The sequence below is a fragment of the Rhipicephalus microplus genome, chromosome 5 (assembly GCF_043290135.1).
Source record: "Rhipicephalus microplus isolate Deutch F79 chromosome 5, USDA_Rmic, whole genome shotgun sequence".
Classification (NCBI taxonomy): Eukaryota; Metazoa; Arthropoda; class Arachnida; order Ixodida; family Ixodidae; genus Rhipicephalus; species Rhipicephalus microplus.
Genome location: NC_134704.1, coordinates 184,143,671 through 184,165,249, shown reverse-complemented (window position 1 = coordinate 184,165,249; position 21,579 = coordinate 184,143,671). Strand labels below are relative to the sequence as shown.

General features: G+C 49.5%; 1 protein-coding gene and 1 long non-coding RNA gene across 4 annotated transcripts in view; one reads left to right on the top strand and one right to left on the bottom strand.

Annotated features, from left to right (window-relative positions):
* Positions 1 to 21,579, bottom strand: part of LOC142818057 (uncharacterized) — a 427,592-nt gene that overhangs the window by 296,992 nt on the left and 109,021 nt on the right. The window lies entirely within an intron of this gene.
* The window catches only part of LOC119174065 (protein 5NUC), a 442,987-nt gene that overhangs the window by 350,580 nt on the left and 70,828 nt on the right, over positions 1 to 21,579 (top strand). For all 3 annotated transcript variants that reach the window (XM_075896283.1, XM_037424851.2, XM_075896284.1), the window contains one exon: positions 19,390 to 19,584. In XM_075896283.1, coding sequence (XP_075752398.1) covers positions 19,390 to 19,584 — 195 coding nt within the window. The remainder of the gene's footprint in view (positions 1 to 19,389; positions 19,585 to 21,579) is intronic.

Genomic DNA, 21,579 nt, shown 5'->3' with positions numbered 1-21,579 from the left:
CTCCAAAATGGTGTAAGGCCCCTCGTACCGCGGGACAAGTTTCGAGGAGAGTCCCGGTGTTTGGTATGGGATGGCAAGCCACACAAGAGACCCTGGGGCATAGTTGGGATCCGGAAGAGAGGTGCTTCAAGTTTCTTTCTGGCGTTGTTGTTCTTCCGAGGTGAACGCACGGGCGAGCTGGCGGCACTCTTCGGCTTGTCTAGCAGCATCGGAGATAGGTGGAAACTCGGAAGCATCAGGACGGTAAGGAAGTAGGGTATCAATTGTATGGGAAGGCTCACGTCCGTAAAGAAGAAAGAAAGGTGAGAATCCCGTGGTGGATTGTATTGCGGTGTTATATGCGAACGTGACGTATGGGAGAACACGGTCCCAGTTGCTGTGATCAGATGCCACGTACATTGAGAGCATATCACCTAGCGTGCGGTTGAACCGTTCCGTTAGTCCGTTAGTCTGCGGGTGGTATGCTGTCGTTTTCCGATGAATGACGTGGCATTCCGAAGGAAAATTTTTGACGACCTCGGAAAGAAAAGCGCGGCCTCTGTCACTAAGGAGTTCTCGAGGTGCACCATGTCGAAGGATAAAGCGTTCCAAAATGAAAGAGGCGACATCCTGAGCTGTAGCGCTCGGCAAAGCGGCTGTTTCGGCGTAGCGTGTCAGGTGGTCGACCGCCACTATAATCCACCGATTACCATCTGGTGTCAATGGAAGGGGACCGTAGAGGTCAACGCCGACGCGATCAAATGGCTTGGCAGGGCATGGAAGTGGCTGCAATGCGCTAGTCGCACGTGGCAGTGTTGATTTACGTCGCTGGCAGTCAGGACAGCACTGCACGAATTTACGTACAAAATTGTACATTTGGTTTGGTTTGGAAAAACTTTATTGACAAGTCCGAAGGCGTGCGCCCTAGCACACGGCGGGCCGCTCCCACGATGGGACAGTAAGGCCGAGCCCTAGCGCCGCATCGTGGGCCCTCTGGACAGCCCAAAGTTGCGATGTTATGTCTGGACTCCGGAGAGCGGAGTCCCACTTTCTGGACGATGCTGTATCGGTGCCACGTACCGAAGGGCACTCCCAGAGCATGTGGTGTAAGGTGGCTAAACCGCCACATTTTGTACACGAGTTGGTTAAATAAACATCAGGATAAAGCTTGTGAAGAAAGGCAGGGTTAGGGTACGTTTCTGTTTGAAGTAATCGCAATGTAAGCGCCTGCGCTCTATTTAGCTTCGCATGTGGAGGTGGAAAGATTCTCCTATCCATAGCGAAATGTTGGGTTATTTCATTATATGTAGTTGGCGGATCCCTGTTTACGAAATCTCCAGTTCGACCCAAAGGTCCTCCATGGCCGCGGACAGCTAACCCTCGCGCCCTGGAGTGGGCCAACTCATTGAGATTTATGATCCCTCCGTCCATGTTTCCCATATGAGCTGGGAACCATGTAATGGTATGGGTTGTAAGCAACTTATCACCGAGTATATTTTTGGCCTCTTTGCACACAGCTCCAACACTGAAGGCACGAATGGCAGCTCTAGAATCGCTAAATATGTGTTCATTACGCTGATCTAAAAGAGCCAAGGCGATGGCAACCTGCTCAGCTGCATTGGCAGTTCTGGCGCATACCGACGCCGCATTAATTGTAATGCCTTTGTGGTTGATTGCCACTACCGTGAATCGGTCTCTCTGGCCATCATATTGCGCCGCGTCTACGAAACAGGCCCCCCCGTCAAGATCCGCAACTTGGCGAAGAAGGGCCCGAGCGCGCGCTCTCCTCCTTCCAACATTACGTTGGGGATGCATGTTCCGCGGGGCAGGCGAGACAATGATGTTTTCCTTCTGATCCCTCGTCAACCCTTGGTACAGAGCCTCAATCTGAGCTGGTGGAATACCCATTTCTGCGAGAATCATCCTCCCCGCTTTTGAGCCAGACAGCCTAATTACCTGTGTTCTTTCTTGTGCTTCCGCAATTTCCTCCAATGTATTATGAATTCCCAACTGCAGGAGACGATTGGTGTGGGTGTAGTTGGGGAGCCCAAGGGCATTCTTTACAGCTCTCCTGATCATTGCATTAAGCTTGTCCCTTTCCATTCTCTTCCAGACATGCATTGCCGCCACATATGCAAAATGACACAGCAGAAAAGCATGTATAAGCCTGACCAAGTTGTCCTCTGATAGTCCTGTCCTTCGGTTAGCCACCCGTCTTATGAGCCTAATAACACTGTCTGTCTTTTTTTCCAACCTTTTAATCGTGATGGTGTTGGTGCCCGTTGCTTCTAGCGTCATACCTAAGATCCGAATGGAAGCGACTTTGGGGATTGATCGTCCACTTTTGGTACGTAAGTGGATGTCATTTTCTAGGGGCGGCACCCAGCCTCGCGGTCGACGGCCCCTCCTGACCGGTTTATAGAGGAGAAGCTCAGACTTTTCCGGAGAGCAAGAAAGGCCTGTGTCTTCCAGAAAACTCTCGGTAGTGTCGATGGCCTCTTGCAGGGCCGCCTCTACAGTGCCATCACTTCCTCCTCTACACCAAATGGTGATATCATCGGCATAAATTGTATGACCAACATCTGAAATTCCAGAAAGCTGCCTCGAGAGACCAGCCATGACGATGTTAAAAAGTAAGGGTGATAGAACAGATCCCTGCGGGGTGCCCCTATTTCCCAGCGCTTGCACATCCGATTCTAGATCTCCAACTTTAAGTATGGCTTTTCGACCACACAGGAAGGATCTGACAAACGCATGAAATGAGGAACCTAGGTTGAGACTTGAGATCGCATCTAAAATAGAATCATGGCGGACATTATCAAACGCTTTTTTTATATCCAAGCCTAGGATCGCCCTGGTGTCTCTGGTATGATTATCTAAAATTTGACACTTAATGATTTTCATAGCATCCTGCGTACAGAGGCCTGGCCTAAAGCCAATAAGGTAGTGAGGGAAGAGATCATTGTGCTCTATGTAGTCCGCGATTCGGTTCTGGACAACGTGTTCCACCACCTTTCCCACGCATGACGTGAGAGAGATGGGGCGCAGATTGTCCAAACTTGGTGCTTTACCGGGCTTGGGAATGAGGATCACCTTGGCCAACTTCCATTGTTCCGGGATGTCACCTCCCTTCCAAATCCTATTAATCTCATCAGTAAGAAATTCAACAGAGTCATCTTCCAAATTCCGAAGCGCTTTGTTGGTGACCCTATCTGGACCCGGTGCCGATCGGCCATTAAGTTCGTGCAGGGCACGTCGCACATCGCTGATGGTGAAGGGTTCATCCAAATGGGCACAAGGTGTTCCCATATACCCCGGATAGGCTTGCATGGAATCAACTGCTAGCGGTAGATACTTCTCAGCAAGCTGCCCCAATAGCTCCGCGCCCGAGGAGGATTTTTGAGCAAGATGAAGTATTCTAGCAAGGACCCCCCTCTGATTAGATTTAGTGCCCGACTCGTCAAGCAAGTGTTTTAAAAGATTCCATTTACCTCTGGTTCGCATTTGTCCATCGACTGAATTACAAATTTCATCCCACTGCTGCCTCGACAAGTTTTTGCAATGTTCTTCAATTTGTGTATTTAACTCTGCTATCTTTTTCCGAAGCCTACGATTAAGTCTCTGACCCTTCCATCTGGCCAATAGCGACTGCTTTGCCTCCAGTAAATGCGCAAGCCGACTGTCCATTTTGTTTGTCTGTACCTCTGTCTCAATGGTTCTGGTAACCGCTCTAACGTCCTGCAGCAGCATCTCTGTCCATTGCCCCAGAGAGTCCGGGATTTCCCCCTGTTCCGCTCGAGCGCTGCGTGACTCCCGAAATTTATCCCAATCCACGTAAGTAAACTTTCTTTTAGATTTTGCCTCCATCTGTAATTTAGTAACTGTAATATAATGATCACTTCCTAAATCCGTCAGAAGATTTTCCCAACCTACCGAGCCAGCATTTTTCACGAAAGCTAGGTCCGGGGTGGAGTCCCTGGTGGTGGATGTGCCGCGCCTAGTAGGAAACATCGGGTCCGTAATTAACGAGAGATCCGCATCTCCCGTCTCCTGCCACAAGCTCCTGCCTTTAGCTGAATCATACGGGTAGTTCCACGCCCGGAAAGGCGAGTTAAAAACCCCCGCCACAACCAGAGGAGAGAGCCCAGCCAATCTGGTTGCCTTAGCTATGATCGTCCTAAAACGCTGCCTATGATCACTAGGGCTACTATATATGTTCAGTATAAAAATGCTGGAAAGGTTGGAAGAACTCGGAATGACCTCAACTAAGGAGAGCTCCGTTTTATTAGGTCTTACCCCTAGATCATGTGTCACAAAGGTGAACTTGTTGCTGACTAACGTGGCAATCCCTCTGCCTTCCCCTTTAACTGCATGTGCCTTGTACCCCGGGAGGGTTACACTATCAGACAGCGTCTCCTGCAGTAGGATCACTTGCGGCTTCTCGCTGTGAGAGCGGACAAATTGCTGCAGGGTGCCCCTTTTGCTAAGGATCCCCCTGCAGTTCCATTGCCATATACGAAATTCAGCGTGCGAGGCCATCTTGATCATTGGAGGTGCTCCCTGACCCTGCCGTCAGGTTCTGTACAGAAGCAACTGTACTATTCGAACTGGGGATACTCATGGGAATGGGCGCCGATAAAGGCGTTCCCTCTGGAAAGAAATCCGGGTGAATCCGAGCTGCTCCCCTGATATTGGGGCTCTGCACCATAAGGCCGGCGTTCTGTAATTGATTCTCCACACATTGAATTCTGGCATGTTGAATATCTATTTTCTGATCCATAACTGTGAGACGTTGATCGACCGCCGAGAAACGCTCATTAAGTTTGTGAATCTCAAGGCAAATTGAATTTAGAGTCTCCTTAATTTCAGATTTAGCTCTAGCCTGCACATTCTCGGCTGAAGTCGCAGCCTTACGCTTGGCTGGGTTACCCGAGGGGCCCGCTTCCACGACCATGGGAACCTCCATGGGTTGAGGAGAGGGAGAACCTACACACGGAGAAGCAGATGCCAGAGTAGCTTGAGATGTACTGACACGTCTAAGCTCAGCCATTTCGGCTCTCAGCGACTCAATAATGCTGCGCATTTCGGCATTCTCCTTCCTAAGCTGATTTAGCTCCGCTAGACCATGCTCTGGCGCAGTGCCTCCCGTTACCTTTTCACCTCCTCCGCTGCGCACCCGGTCAGCCCAGGAGCCACCCTGCATCTCCGGTTGGGGTGGGCTTTGGAAACGGACTGTGCCATGCGGGTCCCTGGACTGGCTCCTCGAGTGCGATGGGCCTCTGGATTGGGACCGACGACGATCTCTGGACCGGGACTTGGCTCGGCCTTTAGACGAAGTTCCCTTTCGCTGGCCTTGGGAGCGACTTCTGGACCGAGATCTGGATCTGGACCGACTGCTTGCCTGTTGCGATGAGTCACGGCTGTCCACCCCAGTTGCAGCAGAACGACTGTTTGAACTGGAGTTGCGGTGTGCAGGCTGGCTCACACCCTCGTCGGCGTTAGCAGGTACCGTTTGCTGACTACGACGCTCTGATTCCGCACGGCGCTCTCTTCGCCGCCTTCGCACAATAAATGGAAGCTGAAACCTTTGCTGGCAACTTTTATCCGTCGTGGCGTGTGGGCCGCCACAGAATCCACAGGTCGGGGAACATTGATGGTTCTCATCAGGGTTGTTGATTCCGCACCTCTTGCACACAGCTTCGTCCGGTGTCGGACAGACGTCCGCCCTGTGCCCGAGTCTGCCACAGGCATAGCAGCAGTCATGCTGCCGATGGTAAAGCGAGCATCTGACCAGCGCTGTGCCGAAATAAATGAAGTTGGGAACTTTGTAGCCATCGAAGACAATAACCACCGTCTCAGTGTTCTTAATACGTCTGACTCCCAGAGCCGTGGGGTTTCTTTCAGTAAGGATGCTCCTCTCCAGCTCCGTCTGGCTCTCCGATGCGTCAATCTTACGGATGACCCCCTTGCAGGTCTCATGCGGGGCAGCCTCGTAAGTGTTGATGTCATACTTCTTCATTCCCAATGTAAGGCAGCTCATCCTGAGGTAAGAGTCAGCGTTCGCACGGGACGCCGTGCACGGGCGAGCTGGCGGCACTCTTCGGCTTGTCTAGCAGCATCGGAGATAGGTGGAAACTCGGAAGCATCAGGACGGTAAGGAAGTAGGGTATCAATTGTATGGGAAGGCTCACGTCCGTAAAGAAGAAAGAAAGGTGAGAATCCCGTGGTGGATTGTATTGCGGTGTTATATGCGAACGTGACGTATGGGAGAACACGGTCCCAGTTGCTGTGATCAGATGCCACGTACATTGAGAGCATATCACCTAGCGTGCGGTTGAACCGTTCCGTTAGTCCGTTAGTCTGCGGGTGGTATGCTGTCGTTTTCCGATGAATGACGTGGCATTCCGAAGGAAAATTTTTGACGACCTCGGAAAGAAAAGCGCGGCCTCTGTCACTAAGGAGTTCTCGAGGTGCACCATGTCGAAGGATAAAGCGTTCCAAAATGAAAGAGGCGACATCCTGAGCTGTAGCGCTCGGCAAAGCGGCTGTTTCGGCGTAGCGTGTCAGGTGGTCGACCGCCACTATAATCCACCGATTACCATCTGGTGTAAATGGAAGGGGACCGTAGAGGTCAACGCCGACGCGATCAAATGGCTTGGCAGGGCATGGAAGTGGCTGCAATGCGCTAGTCGCACGTGGCAGTGTTGATTTACGTCGCTGGCAGTCAGGACAGCACTGCACGAATTTGCGTACAAAATTGTACATGCCGCGCCAGTAATAGCGATGGCGAAGGCGTTCATATGTTTTGAACACTCCGGCGTGGCCACATTGCGGATCGTCGTGAAGGGAGGCGCATACTTGCGATCGTAAAGTGCGTGGAATGACCAGCAACCACCGGCGGCCATCGGGAGCGTAGTTGCGTCGATGAAGAAGTTGATCGCGGATGGCGAAATGGAGAGCTTGACGTCGGAGGGATCGAGATACTGGAAGGTTGGGCGTGCCAGATAAATATTCGATAAGAGAGGCGATCCACGGGTCACGACGTTGTTCGGTGGCAATTGATTCAAGATTTAACGATGACAAGTACTGGAGGCACGTGTTTCCGCACGTCGGATCTGGTGGCAAAGGTGAGCGGGACAGGGCATCAGCGTCAGAGTGTTTGCGTCCGCAGCGGTATACGACGCGAATGTCGTACTCCTGGATGCGGAGTGCCCATCGCGCAAGGCGGCCAGAAGGGTCTTTCAATGTGGAAAGCCAGCAAAGCGCGTGGTGATCAGTTACTAGATCGAACGCGCGGCCGTATAAGTACGGCCGAAACTTTCCAAGCGCCCACACCAGAGCCAAACACTCTTTTTCTGTCACGCTGTAATTAGTTTCGGCTTTCGTCAGAGTGCGGCTAGCGTAGGCTACAACGTATTCTGAATAGCCGAGCTTTCGTTGAGCGAGGACCGCGCCTAGCCCGACGCCGCTGGCGTCGGTGTGCACTTCGGTAGGAGCCGTCGGGTCGAAGTGGCGAAGAATAGGTGGGGAAGTAAGCAGACGGCACAGAGTAGCGAAGGCAACGTCACATGCAGGGGACCAGGAGGTGAGGTTCACGTCACCGCGAAGAAGCTGCGTTAACGTTGACATGATAGATGCAAAATTGCGAACAAAGCGCCGGAAATAGGAGCATAGGCCTACAAAACTGCGAAGTTCTTTCATGGTCGTCGGCTTGGGAAATTCTGCGACTGCTCAAAGTTTGCTGGGTCTGGTAATACGCCGTGCCTGGACACGATGTGGCCTAGGATGACGAGCTCGCGTGCAGCGAAGCGGCATTTTTCAGGTTAAGCTGCAGACCAGCGTTAGTCAGACAACTCAAAACGTGCCTGAGGCGAAGGAGGTGCGTAGCAAAGTCATGGGAGAAAACCACGACATCGTCGAGGTAACAGAGGCACATATTCCATTTGAGGCCACGTAGCGTATTATCCATAAGACGTTCAAACGTGGCAGGCGCGTTACAAAGCCCAAAGGGCATGACGTTAAATTCATATAGTCCGTCTGGTGTAATAAATGCCGTTTTTGGCGATCGGCTTCTGCCATTGGGACCTGCCAGTAGCCAGACCGCAAATCTAGCGACGAGAAAAATTCCGCTCCGTGAAGGGTGTCAATGGCGTCATCAATGCGCGGCAAAGGATAGACGTCCTTGCGGGTTATCTTATTCAAACGACGATAGTTCACGCAAAATCGGATAGATCCGTCTTTCTTACGCACCAGGACGACGGGAGACGCCCAGGGACTGTGAGATGGTCGAATGACGTCCCTACGAAGCATATCTTCGACTTGATCGTTGATGACGCGGCGCTCTTCAGCGGAGACACGGTATGGTCTTTGATGCAGTGGCTGGTGTAGGCCGGTGTCAACATGTTTGACTTGTGATGTGCGGCCCAGTTGAGGTTGCGACACATCGAACGAATTCCTGAACTCATGGAGAAGATCCAGCAGGTCGGCATGTTCGGTGGGAGTGAGAGTGTCAGCGATGGCGCTGGAAAACGTATCATTGGACGACTCCCCCAGTGCTGACAGTGCTTTTGGGTGGTTGCAGTAGTCGTCCGGGACATCAAACAAAAACGAAGGGTCGAGATCCTGCACGCGGCCGAGACATTCCCCCGCAAGCAATGTGACAGGTGTGGAAAGCGGATTGCTTACGAACATGTTGCTTCTTCCGGCGGCAAGGTCAATTGTTGCGAAAGGCAGCGGCAAAGCTCGACGACATTTGAAGATATCGGAAGGCATAAAAAGAACTGTAGCGTCAGTGTAGGCGTTGCATGAAACGGGAACAAGGGCGAAATTTCCAGGCGGAATATCGGTATCTTCAAGAACGAGCAACTTCGGCGGCTGATGAGGAGCGTCCAGTAATGGGACATCACACAAGGGCGAAAACTCAACTTCGGCGCGTGCGCAGTCAATGACGGCATTATGGCGGGATAGGAAGTCCCACCCGAGGATGACATCATGCGAACAGACAGGAAGAACAATAAACTCCACGATGTAAAGAATGCCTTCGATGGAGACTCTTGCAGTGCAGGCTGCGAGAGGCGTTACTTGCTGTGCGCTTGCGGTGTGAAGCGACAGTCCCGAAAGCGGCGTCGTTACTTTGCGTAATAAACGGCAGAGATTAGCGGCAATAACAGAAACAGCGGCGCCAGTGTCCACAAGGGCGAAAGTACAATAACCTTCAACAGTTACTGCGACCACGTTAGCAGGAGAGAAGCGAGGGCTTAGACAGTTCGAAAACGGCACAGTTCTTGCCTCTTGAACTGCGTTGCTTAGTTTTCCTGGTCGGAGGGTCCGGGCCGGCGACGCACGGGGGAGGGCGATCGCCGACGAGGAGAGGGTGCGCGTTGCGGCTGAAAGTCTAGGTGGTCAGTAGGCGCATAGCGAGGTGGCGATACCGGCCCGTATTGGACGAAGGGTTGGCTGCCGGGATGCGACGACCGGGCATAGTTGCCGAACGTCTGAGGTCGACGGCGGCAGTAGCGAGCAACGCGTCCGGGAGTGAAGCAAGCGTAGCAAATCGGTCGCTTATCGGGCGTCCTCCAGGAATTGGCGACTGGTGCTGCCGCCCAAGGTGCAGTATAAGCAGCCCGGTGTGCGGGCTGTGAGCGCGTGGTGTAGGGTGGTTGCGGGAGCCTACGTACAGCGTCTGCATATGTGAGCGGCGCGGCTACGGGCTGCATCTCTTGTGAAAAGGCGACAGGCGGAGCCCCAGGCTGCGTTGCATAGGTTAGGGGCGCGGCCACAGGCTGAACGGCTGGCGGATAGGCGACAGGAGCGCCTACCGGCTGTGCGACACCCGGGCAGTGACCACAGCTTGATAAAGGTGGCTCGTAGTGCGCACGAGGAACAGCTTGTGCAACCTCTTCCGATATAGCCGTGCGAAGCGGGGCAGGTAGACGGGTGGTGGTCTCGTGAGTAAAGGGCACTAGGGAAAGTTGGCGGGCGACTTCCTCAAGGACGAAGACTCGGACTTGCTGAAGCAATGGTGAATTGTCGGGCATGGAGTCGAAGCTGGACAGCGACTCACCACCAGGCTGAGGCTGCCTAGTCAGAGTGCGTTGCTTTTTCAACTCGTCGTAGCTCTGACACAAGCTGACGACTTCAGAAACTGTGCTTGGATTCCTTGCCAAAAGCATTTGAAATGCGCCGTCGTCGATGCCCTTCAGTATGTTTTTGACCTTGTCGAATTCGGGCATGGTGTCATTCACACGTCGCCAAAGGTCGACGACGTCCTCAATATAACTGGTAAAGGTCTCGCCAGTCTGCTGAGAGCGGACGCGCAAGCGCTGTTCTGCCCTCTGCTTGCGGACAGCCGGCCGACCGAACACTACAGCACATGACGTCTTGAAGACGCTCCATGTGGGGATGTTGTGTTTGTGGTTATTAAACCACAATTCGGCGACGCCAGTGAGATAAAATATCACGTGGCCCAGCTTGTCGGCTTCATCCCACTTATTGTTGGCGCTCACCAGTTCATAGTGCTCGAGCCAGTCTTCGACGTCGGTCCCATCCGCACCGCTGAAGACCTTCGGCTCCCGTAGTTTAGGATGGCCAGGGCAGTTGAACTGGAGCGAAGGCGTCGATGTAGTGGCGTTGGCAGTCATGACAGGTGGTAGCGTGCGGCTTCGCAGCTCCAGGGTGTAGCAACGTGGATTAACAGCACCTCCACCAAATGTGAGGAGGTTTATTAGCCGTTAAAGACAGCGACGAGGCAGCGTCAAGAACCGTCCAGTGATCGGCACAGCAACGAACCGAAGCACGAGCCGAGAGAGCCAGGCGTTGGCGATGCTGCTCGCTGCAGGCACATCTTCTTCTTCACACACTATACACTTCACTTTCTTCACATTTACATTACGTTGATTCTATTATTATCCCCTAAATTCTCCTGGCATTATTGCAAGTTCTGGTTGATATTGTGTCTAACAAAGAAAACGAGCCCTTGAATTTACATTCTTTTCTTCTTTGCCAACACACCTCGGGAACATTCCTTTTGTTTTTTTCCTTTATCTGTCTCTGATGAACACTCACATTCGGTGCATATCTCATATATTTCGTCGATAAAGAAGTCGGAAGACGTTGATACTATGGGCTAAACTCTCAACACCACAAGAAAAATGCACTAGATCCGCAAGCGAGCGCTATTATCTTGGCCCACCTGCGTTTCTGAGCTACCACTCGCCTGCTCGGCTTGTTTAATAAACACCTTTTACATTTGGTGGATTGTCCCATGGCTACCTGATCATCTGCACCCTGGAGCTGCGATCCCACACACTGCCACTAACCCAGGAAGCCAGCGTTCCCCAACAGGCATCACCTTTCGCGGCTGCCGCCTGCCCCGGTCCCGTTCACCAGCTATACCCCCCGATATGTGCTGGAACAGAAGATCAGGACGTCGAGGACTGGCTGTCGTCCTTCGAAAAAGTGAGCGGATCAAACAGGCGGGAAGGCGCTGCTAAGTTGGGCACCGTCAGCGTTTACCTGAATAAGTGGCGAAGCTGTGGTATACAAACCATGAATGAGAGTTTGAAAACTGGTCCGCTTTCAAGCAGGCAATATGCTCTCTTTTTGGTCGTCCTGTCGTGCGGAAGTTGCGCGCTGAATAATGCCTGCGTACACGGGCACAAGAACCAGGCCGAACGTTTACCGCCTATATAGAGGACATACTAGATCTCTGCAGGCGGGTCGATGCCACAACGAATGAAAGTGCCAAGAGGCAGCACATTGGGAAGGGTGCCGATGACCACGTGTTTCAAATGCTCCTTCCGAATTGTCTTGTCATAGTGTCCGAAGTAGTAACTTTGCGCCACAGCTACGGCAAATTGCGACGGCAACGAGCTCTCGCCTGTCGTCCATCTCAGCCTATCCAACCACTCGCTGCACTAGACGTCGTGCTGGACGACCCCCACCTTCTCGCACAAATGGAAGACTTCGTGCGTAAGGAGGTCGCACATTAGCTTTTCCTTTTGCCGTTTGCTCAGCGCCTGGAGCTCAGCAGCAGCAGCAAATGCGACCGCCGACCCCGTTGGCTCCCATGCTTCGACATGTGCTTCAGGACCAGATTGCCCTTTCAGGAGCACGTTCTCGCCGCGCCTCTTACTTATGCTGACGCAGTAAAGAGGCATCAGCGCGTCAGCTACACCAGCCATTGTCGTTCAATGGACGCTGCATGTCCCCTTTTCTACTCAGTCATCCGTCGCGTGGGCTGCTTCCTCGCTAAACAGCCTTGACTCAGCCGCACGCCGCGTGGGTGGCGCCTCTCACTGCAAATGCCTGGCGAACGCATGATATCCGGCCGACTTGTTTTGAATGAGCCCAATACTGCAGTCGTCGCGCGCCCGGCTACGTAGACGCCCGATCACAAAGCAACGGCTTGGACCGTCCCAATTCTGGTCACAAAAGTTCGAAGCCTCAGTCAAGCACGTCTTCACGTGCTTGACTGAAGATCCGGCAACTTCGTCTTGTCACTCACCTTCACCGAATCGTCGCTTCTTGTCACCCATGCGTCGACGACCAGCCCCTGAAAATGAGTTAAACTAGCCGTCGCAGTTCAGGAGGCAAGAACTGCGCTATCGAAACTATCAATTCCTCCAACTTTATCGTCAAATATTGTCGAAGTTTTTGTATACGGCGCCCATGCATACGCTCTAGTAGATACCGGTGCCGCTGTGTCCGGTATAGACGCTAAAGTTTGCTGCACGCTTCAAAGAGTAACCATATCGCTTGATATGATGTGCTTACGTGCAGCGAATGCAGATGCAGATACGTGCTGATCTTTCTGGTCGCCCTAGGTGACCAGAGAATCTTTCAGCGACGCCAACCAACGTAGTACGTGAAGGTCAGTCAAAACGTCAAAATTTTGGCCGTACAAATAGGGGTCAAACTAGTTCTATTCCTACAAAATCGCAAGGCACTCTTTTTCAGTAACAGAGTAGTCGGATTCTGCCTTGTGGAGGGCGCATTTGGCATAGGCGCCCTCATGACCGGTAAAACCTGGTTTGCTTTGTGCTAGTACTGCACCACGGCCAACGCCACTTGCATCTTTGTGTACTGCAGTCGGCGCAGTAGGGTCCTAATGGCGCAGGACGGGCGGCGAAGTAAGGAGTTGGCGCAGTGCTGTGAAGTATACGTCACATGCTGCGGTCCTATCCGAAAGGTCTGCAGGGCCAGAAGTAGGCTTGGTGAGCGGGGCGATGATGGAAGCAAAGTTACGGACATACCGACGAAAATACCATCAATGGCCCAGAAATCCCCGTAGTTCTATATTGTAGTTGGCTTTGGAAATTCGGCGACAGCGCGAGGTTTGTCAAGGTCGGGGAGGATGTCGTATTTGTAGGTGACATGACCAGTTATTGTGAGTTGTCGAGCCACGAAGTGACATGTTTTCAGGTAAAGCGGAAGGTTGGCGTTTGCAAGGCACTCTGTACAATCTTACGTAGACCAGTGAGATGCAAAATACAATCGTTTGAAAAGACCACTGCGTCGTCAAGATAGCACCAGCACATGTTACATTTAAGACCGCGTAAAATGCTGTTCATTCGCTCGAATGTGGTGGGTGCATTGCAGATTCGGAATGGCATTACGGCAAATTCATGCAGTTCATCTGGTGTGACGAGTGCTGTTTTCCGATGATCAGACTGAGCATTTGAGCCTGCCAATATTCCGAACGCAAGTCGAGTGAGGAAAAGCATTCCGTACCATGGAGACAATCGAGGGCGTCGTCCATGCGGGGAAGAGGGTGGACATCTTTCCTCGTAATGTTCTTTAGACGTCTGTAGTCTACCCAGAAGCAGAGGGAACCGTCTTTTTTCTTGACGAGCACAACTGGAGAAGACCGAGGACTACTGAAGGCTTGATGACTCCACGCTGTAGGTTGTCGTCTACATCTGTTTTACGCGACGCTCCACCAGTGACACACGATAGGAGTGCTGGGGAAAGGGAGTACTCTCCCCCGGGTCAATTGTGTGAACAACAGTGTTCGTTCGACCAAGGGCCACTGGGGGAACGTCAAACGAAAGCCTGGATTTATGCAACAAGCTAGGAAGCTGCTCGCATTGAGCCGGGGCATTTCACCGTTCATAGAACGGTGAAATGCATCAGAAGACACGCTGTCTGAGGCAAGGTAAGGAACCAACGCGTTCAGCTCCATATTCGGCTTGGTGTTGAAGAAATCATCAGGCACGATAACTCCTTCATCGATAGGCTGAATTTGACCGAGAGTCTCGTTGTGGTAGAAACTGAGGGGTCATTGGTTGGGATTGGAAATAAATATTCCGGTAGTGTCTTCACAAAGCGCAAGAACGGCGAATGGGAGCGGCGTGTGGTGGCGGCTACCGCAGATGTCAGATGGCGTGAACAGTGCGGTAGCGCCAGAATTGGTCACATCAGCGATGGTTGCATCAACCGAAGGCGCAACACGAAACAATGACTGCTCCCCTTCGGCCCGAGCACAGTCGACGACAGTGTGATGACATAGTAAAAAGATCTATCTTAGGTTGGCATCGTGGGAACATGAAGCCAACACAAAAAATTCAATGGTGTACAACACGTCTCCAATTACCAGTTTTACTGTACATGCCGCAACAGGCTCAATTTGTTAGGCGCTCGTAGTGCTAAGAAAAACCACGGGAGAACGCATCGTCGCTTTACCAAGACAGCGGTGGAGTCTTTGACGGATCACAGATATTGTGACACCAGTATCGGTGAGCGCAAGTGTCCGAACACCTTCCACGATTATGTTAATACGATTTCCGGGCAACAGGCGAGGACCTAAACGAATAGACGGTCACGCAGCTCGTGCCTCCGGGGCTGCGGCAGTTAGGTTTCTGTCTCAATGAAAGTAGGTCGACGATGCATAGGTGATACAGAACGACGATGTGTTGAAAGGCAGGTGAGTGGGATGTAGAACGTCGGGAAGTGAAGGTTAGAGTACCGAAAGCAGCTTGCGCGTCGCGTTCACAACCTTCAGGTGGCACGTAAGGCACGCGGTATGTAGGCCTAAACGAGTAGTCACGATATCTTGGCGACTCCGGGTTCACTGCGAAGCACCGACGACATAGGCGTGCTACGTGACCAAGAATTCCCCAAAAGTAACATATCGGCCGGTTGTCAGCAGTGCGTGAAGGATTTATATATATCATAATACTTTATTCTGGCATGTGTACACAACAGTTACATGCCACCGAGATGAGGCAAAAGGAAACAGACGAAACTGTTTTTTGACTAGGCCTACAGCCCAGCTCGAAAACAAAAAAAAGGAGTGAGGCATATACTCGTGTGAACAGTTTCGTGAACAAAAAACCAAAAAAAACAAAAACGAAAACAAGGACAGTGTTGAGGAAAGCGGAAAACATCCAGTACAGCACAATTCATCAGCATGACTGTAGAGAATACATGGAATTTCAAACAATTTTGCTATAGAAGTACGAAAACCTATAAAAACCATTTCATGTTGATATGTCCATCAGAATAAAGTTGTGAATAGATTTAATGAATGAAGAGGTGCAATAGTATCCATCATCATTCAGAATTCAAGTGGAGCTAACAATGTGCGCAGCTTAACAATTGAAATGCTGTGAAGTACAACCTGGTGAACAAAAGTATACATCGCAAGTGGCAAAACATATTGCATCAAGCACTTCATCCTGGATCGAAGAGTAATCCTACTTTCTTTTTAAAATGATGTACAGATCTGCTTATCTGTGATAATTCTACTACAGAAGGAAAACTGTTACATATACCTACTATTTGATGGTCAAGTGTTTGGGTACCATAATTTGTTCTAGATCGTGCTGAAAGAAGTGACGTCCTTCGTAAGTTATAATCAATGTGACGAGTGAGGTACATGTTGCTGAATGAAGCAAAATCTTGTTTTATACGATTATAAATAAGAACCATCACTTTTAGTTTGTAGCATTCAGTGAAACACAATACACGAAAAACAGAAAATAAATTGCTATGTCTATGTCTATCTGGCCTTTTAGTTATTAGCTGTAATGCTTTTTCTTGCATGGTAATAATGTTTGTGCATTGGTCCTATTACATGTGCCCCAAACTAAGTTGCAGTATATGAGGTGCGAATGAAAGTATAGCTGCTTTGCCACCGAATGTGGAAAAAGATGGTTAATACGGCTTATAACACCAATGGATCGAGCCATTTTCAGTTTTACATGACTCACGTGATCAGACCAGCTCAAGTCATTGCGGAAGTGTACGCCCAGAAACTTGCAGCTACTGGTACAAGTTATTTTTGATTTACCAAAATAGAGTTTTGGGTTGTGGTGTATTGCTTTGTTTTTAGCACGGAATAAAATGAAATTAGTTTTTTTCACGTTTAATCTCAGCTGATTCACCCTCAACCATCCCTCTAATTCTTCAAGCCAACTATTCGCTCTCTGCTCAAGTTCTTTTAGGTTGGGACCAGAAAAGAAGGTGTTAGTGTTGTCGGCATATAAGATAATGATTGAAGATGAAGGAATGTTTACAATATCATTTATGTACACAGTGAATAGAAGGGGTCCTAATATTGATTCCTGAGGTACTCCATATTTTGTTGTTCCATAGTTAGAGCGAGTGTCGTTATGAAGCTTTGTGTATTGTCGTCGTGCAGTCGGGTAGCTTTTCATAAGGCTTCTTGCAATGCCACGAATTTCATAAATTTCTAATTTTGCTAAGAGAATGTCATGTTCAACCGAATAAAACGCTTTACTAAAGTCGAGAAATAGTCTGATAGTAAAGTGTTTCATTTCAATGTTTCGAATTAAGACATTTTTTATATAAAGCAATGCGGGTTCAGTCGATCTCCCAGGTTGAAAACCGTATTTATGATCACTTATCCCATTATTTGCGGAAAGGAAGCCAAAGAAACGTGTATAAATTATTTTTTCAGCAACCTTAGAAAAAAATGGTAGAACTGAAATTGGCCGGTAATTACCAAATTGTGTTTTATTTCCACCTTTAAAGACTACAGTAACACGTGCTATCTTTAATCTATCTGGGAACATGCCAGTAGCCAAAATCTGATTGAATGTATAGGTCAGTGGTTCTATAAGGCAACTAATGGAATTCCTAATTGGCAATGGTGAGATGTCATCATCGCCAGGAGCACAAGTATTTTTTACAGAATTAATAATGGTTGTGATTTCTGCTCCTGTTGTTGGCGTCAGAAATATCGAGTCATAGTTGGAAATCTGAATGCATGACGTAAGAGAGGTATTATTAGGCAAGGGAATTGAGCCGGCATATTTACCAGCTTCCAAGAAGTGTTCATTGAATTTTTCGGCTAATGAAACACCGTCATAGATAATACCCTTAACCAGCATTTCGACGGGTGCTGTGTTAGCTTTGCTGCTGATGAGAGTTTTAATTCCTTCCCAGATCTGCTTAGGATTGTTACCTATATTTGAAAACTTTTTTCTGTAAAATGACGACTTTGCCTTTTTTTTAGATCAGCATTTAGCACATTACGAAACTTTTTGTATTCAGCTAATATCTCAGAACTTCTCATTTTAAGAGCATCAAGTTTTTTTTCTTTTATTCTCATAAAAATGCCTTGTTTATGTAATCTTTACGGGCCTTTCTGTATTTTTGTAATTGCCATAACAGGAAAAGTGACAATGTAATGGTTAATAACCTTTATAATGAAATTTTCGTACGCTTCAATTGGATCAGTTGCATCGTAGACGTCCGTCCAATCGGTTGTTTTCAGCAACTCACAGAAAACAGCGATATTATTGAAATCATTGAAATCATTTCTGGAGCGCTGCCGTGTAGCTGGAAACTGTTCTGTGGATGGTCGCACAGGTGGTGGGGTACACAATGGCAGATGACTCGGTGGTGTTGCCGCGACGCCCGCATAAGTCGGAGGCACGGCGACAGGTGTTGGTAGAGAGGCGGACGTCGGCAATGGCAACGCCTCGGAGACCTGCTCCTGAATAACCTCTCTGATTGTCGCCATTAGGCAGTTCTTTTGTGCTTTGGTGGCCAACAGTTACGGGAGACGCGAAGGCCGTCGAGCGGCCTTTTCGCGTACGTATTCTCTTATCTGCGCTAGCAAGGTGTTGTCTTCACCGATGGTCAGGGCAGCGAGAGAGTCGTCTGCTGTCGTCTACCTCCGAACTGACATACGTTGCTTGCGAAGTTCTTCCAAGCTCTGGCATAAGGCCACAAGTTTCGACACTGTACTTGAATCCTTCGCCACAAACATTTGAAACACATCATTCTCTGTGCGTTACAAGATATACTTAATCTTGTCTTGTTCGGTGACTTCGGGGCTCAAGCGCCGGCATAAATCAAGGACATCTTCAATGTAGCTCGTGAAGCTTTCGCCCTCCCTTTGTGCACGTCCGCGGTGGCGCTATTAGTCACAAAGTTTGCGCACTGTGATGCGGAGTGATCAAACACAGCCGCAAGCGTGGTCTTCAAAGCAGCCCAAGTGAGACATTCAGCGCGGTGGTTTCTGAACCACAAGCTGGCGACGTCTTTGAGATACTCCAACTTCGAGGAGTCATCCATATTGCTGGACCGCTAACTTTTTGAAACAGTAGCAGTCAGTCTTCCAAATCTTGGTCCTCGGTGCCACGAAAGAAGAGGCGATCCTACTCGCACAGGGTGGTAGGCATGATGGCCAGTGGAGATTGGGCCGCGCTTTGCTGGGCGGTGCCTTGCTCGGTGGTTTTATTAGGCACGGTTCACGCAGCGGGCAGTTTCAGGCTTCGAAGTTTCAGATTTAATGACCCAGTACACTTCCAGCAATTTTCAAGGGGGTTTATTATCGACGCCTGGTAGTAGGCAGACAGCCGGTACAGAAAGAAATACTCGGAACAGCTCAGCATCCCTAACTCATGCACGCCACTCACGCTTCGCAGCAAGATATGGTCCCACTGATCATTACCTAGCTAGTTCAGCACTACACTATACAGATCATTATCCCGGCAGTACCTACATTTAATCAAAAAGAAAATTTATATCTGAGGATCTTATTTTGTGACTGAAAGAAAAATTATATAACTGGATGTGCTCCTGTTTCAAAAAAGAAGTTTTGCACATTTGCAAATGGCCTTGGATTTCGTGGTATGAACAGTTGAATAAATAAAAACCTTTCAGGTCACAGTGTTTTAAAAGAGCTAGAAGAGTGTACGATAAACGCTGATTGACTGAGTTTAACCGTGTTACATCAAACTTCCATTTCTCTTCATGAAAAGCGAACTATTATATTCATTGAGTGAGTCTGTTTAGGTTGTGCATTTTTTTTCTTGACCTAAGCTCTCTTTAATTCCCTTCAAGCGTTTCCATGCACCGATAGTGATGAATCTGCGTCATGTTACACTGTCTGCAAATACCTCGAAAAGCAAAAGAATTCCCGTTCTACGTTCTCAGGTCGCGTGTCGGGCGACAAACCGCAAGGTCCATACCCGATAGTTGTGGATCGTGCAGCCGACTCCCGTTGCCTGGTGGTGCAGGATTTCTACATGGGCAAGTACATGGGCAACATTAGCATCACGTGGAATCAACGTGGCGAGGTTGTCCGCTGGAGTGGGCAGCCAGTGCTTCTGGACAGGAGCATCCCGGAAGGTGAGCGCATGAGCCCTTGCCGATATGTTCCTGACATTGCTAATCAATCATCTTTTGGGCAAACGGGGCCAAACATAACATGTCCTAAATAATTGTCACAATATACCTGGCGTCCCATATTTGCCTCAGCTGTCGGGAGGCTGTCGCGATATTTAGTCCCACAAGAGCTAGGAAGTAAGAAGTGAGTTAGAGACGGGAGAGAGAGTGAGGAACTGCGCCATTTTGCAAAGCGGCGGTCCCGTACATCATATAATAATCATTTTTGACGGGACCTTGATGTAAGTATGGAAGTAACAAATCAATTCCGATCTCTTGAATGATTAGATTCTGCATGCTGGTTCTGATGGCGTTTTTCTCAGAGTTTCATTTTGACCCACTTTAACTGCATGGGGACTTTTATGAAAAAAATGTTGAGGCCAGTCAAGTCTGTGTCGCTCGTGAACATGCTTATAAGGGAAACAAAAAAAAACATGAGAAGGAGACATACATTCGCGAGCCGAGCCACTTACAAAAGGTCACGGGCCGAGTCTTACGAACCCCTGCAATCAGCGCTGAGAATCAAAAATTTCTAATGAAGTTTTTATTATGTAGATACTATTGGCTAGACGACTGAAACAGGGTTGGTTTCAAGTAAGACTAGTACAAACGATGTGTTCTGTAACCACACTTACAAAAAAAATTGGCAGATTCCACGTACAGTGGGAATCGATTATATGCGAAGCCCGAATGAGGAAGGTTGATATGTCACTTTAAGAACACCACAACTTTACGAGGTGAGGGTAAATTATGCCGTACATAACTTCAATATCATGATTATCATGTTCGGACGTTTCATTTACCTTCGTCTTCTATCCAAGTCACGTGATACTAAATTTTCTACTTGTGGAGCTAGCGAAAGGGCCGTGCACGCATCATGAGCATGGTATGTTTTCATGTTCTTACATAACACGCGTGTCATTTTTATCATGTTTCACCAGTCATATACCTTGGTCATTCATTGACGTCCCGTAACACCTAAATTGGTATATGTGAAGCTAGCTAAACGGCAGCGAGCGCATTTTGAAGGGCCCAGTGTACGACATAACATTGACGCACGCGCACGCTGGACGCAGCGACACCACGCTAGCGAAACCCACGCGTGGCCACGCGACCAGCGTCTGTCGGCGTGGCCCGGCGGCAACCGGCGCGAAATGCGACATGTGGTATTTCGTGCCAACGACGCTACTCAGACAGCACCGCGTCTGCCTCTCTCCGTGATGGAGGCACTCTAACGGAGGGACGCAGGGTGCGCTCAAACACGCATGCGTCAAAGCAATTCAGCATGGCTCGCGCCTTCTTGTATATGGCAGGCCAGCGGCGCTTGGCGACGCATCGACGGCGTGAAGTGACCAAACGAACGCCGGCGCGCACGCGTGCCGGTTCACGTCAAAGTGTATTGGCGCCTTGAGTGTGGCATTGTCATGTTCTGACACGACACTCAACTCATAATTATCATGTTTTCACCAGTCACATACCTTCGTCATCCATTCGCGTGACGCGATACCAAATTTGGCATTTGTGAAAGTAGCGAAACAGCCGCGAGCGCATCATGAGTGTAGCATGTAGTCATATTGTTGCATGACACACATGTCATGATTATCATGTTTAGACGTGTCATTTACCTGTGTCACCCGTTCGCGTCCTGTAATAACGAATTTGATACGTGTGAAGCTAGGGAAACAGCCGTGAGCGCATCATCAGCGTAGCATGTCTTTATGTTGTTACATGACACGCATCTCATGATTAACACGTTTGCTCCAGTCACATACCTTCGTCATTCATTCACATCCCGTAATATCAAATTTGGTATTTGCAAAGCCAGTGAAACGGCCGTGAGCGCATCATAAGTATGAGATGTAGTCATGATGTTACGTGATACACATCTCATGATTATCATGTTTGCACCAGTCACATACATTCGTCATCCACTCATGTATTGTAATGCCAAATTTGGTA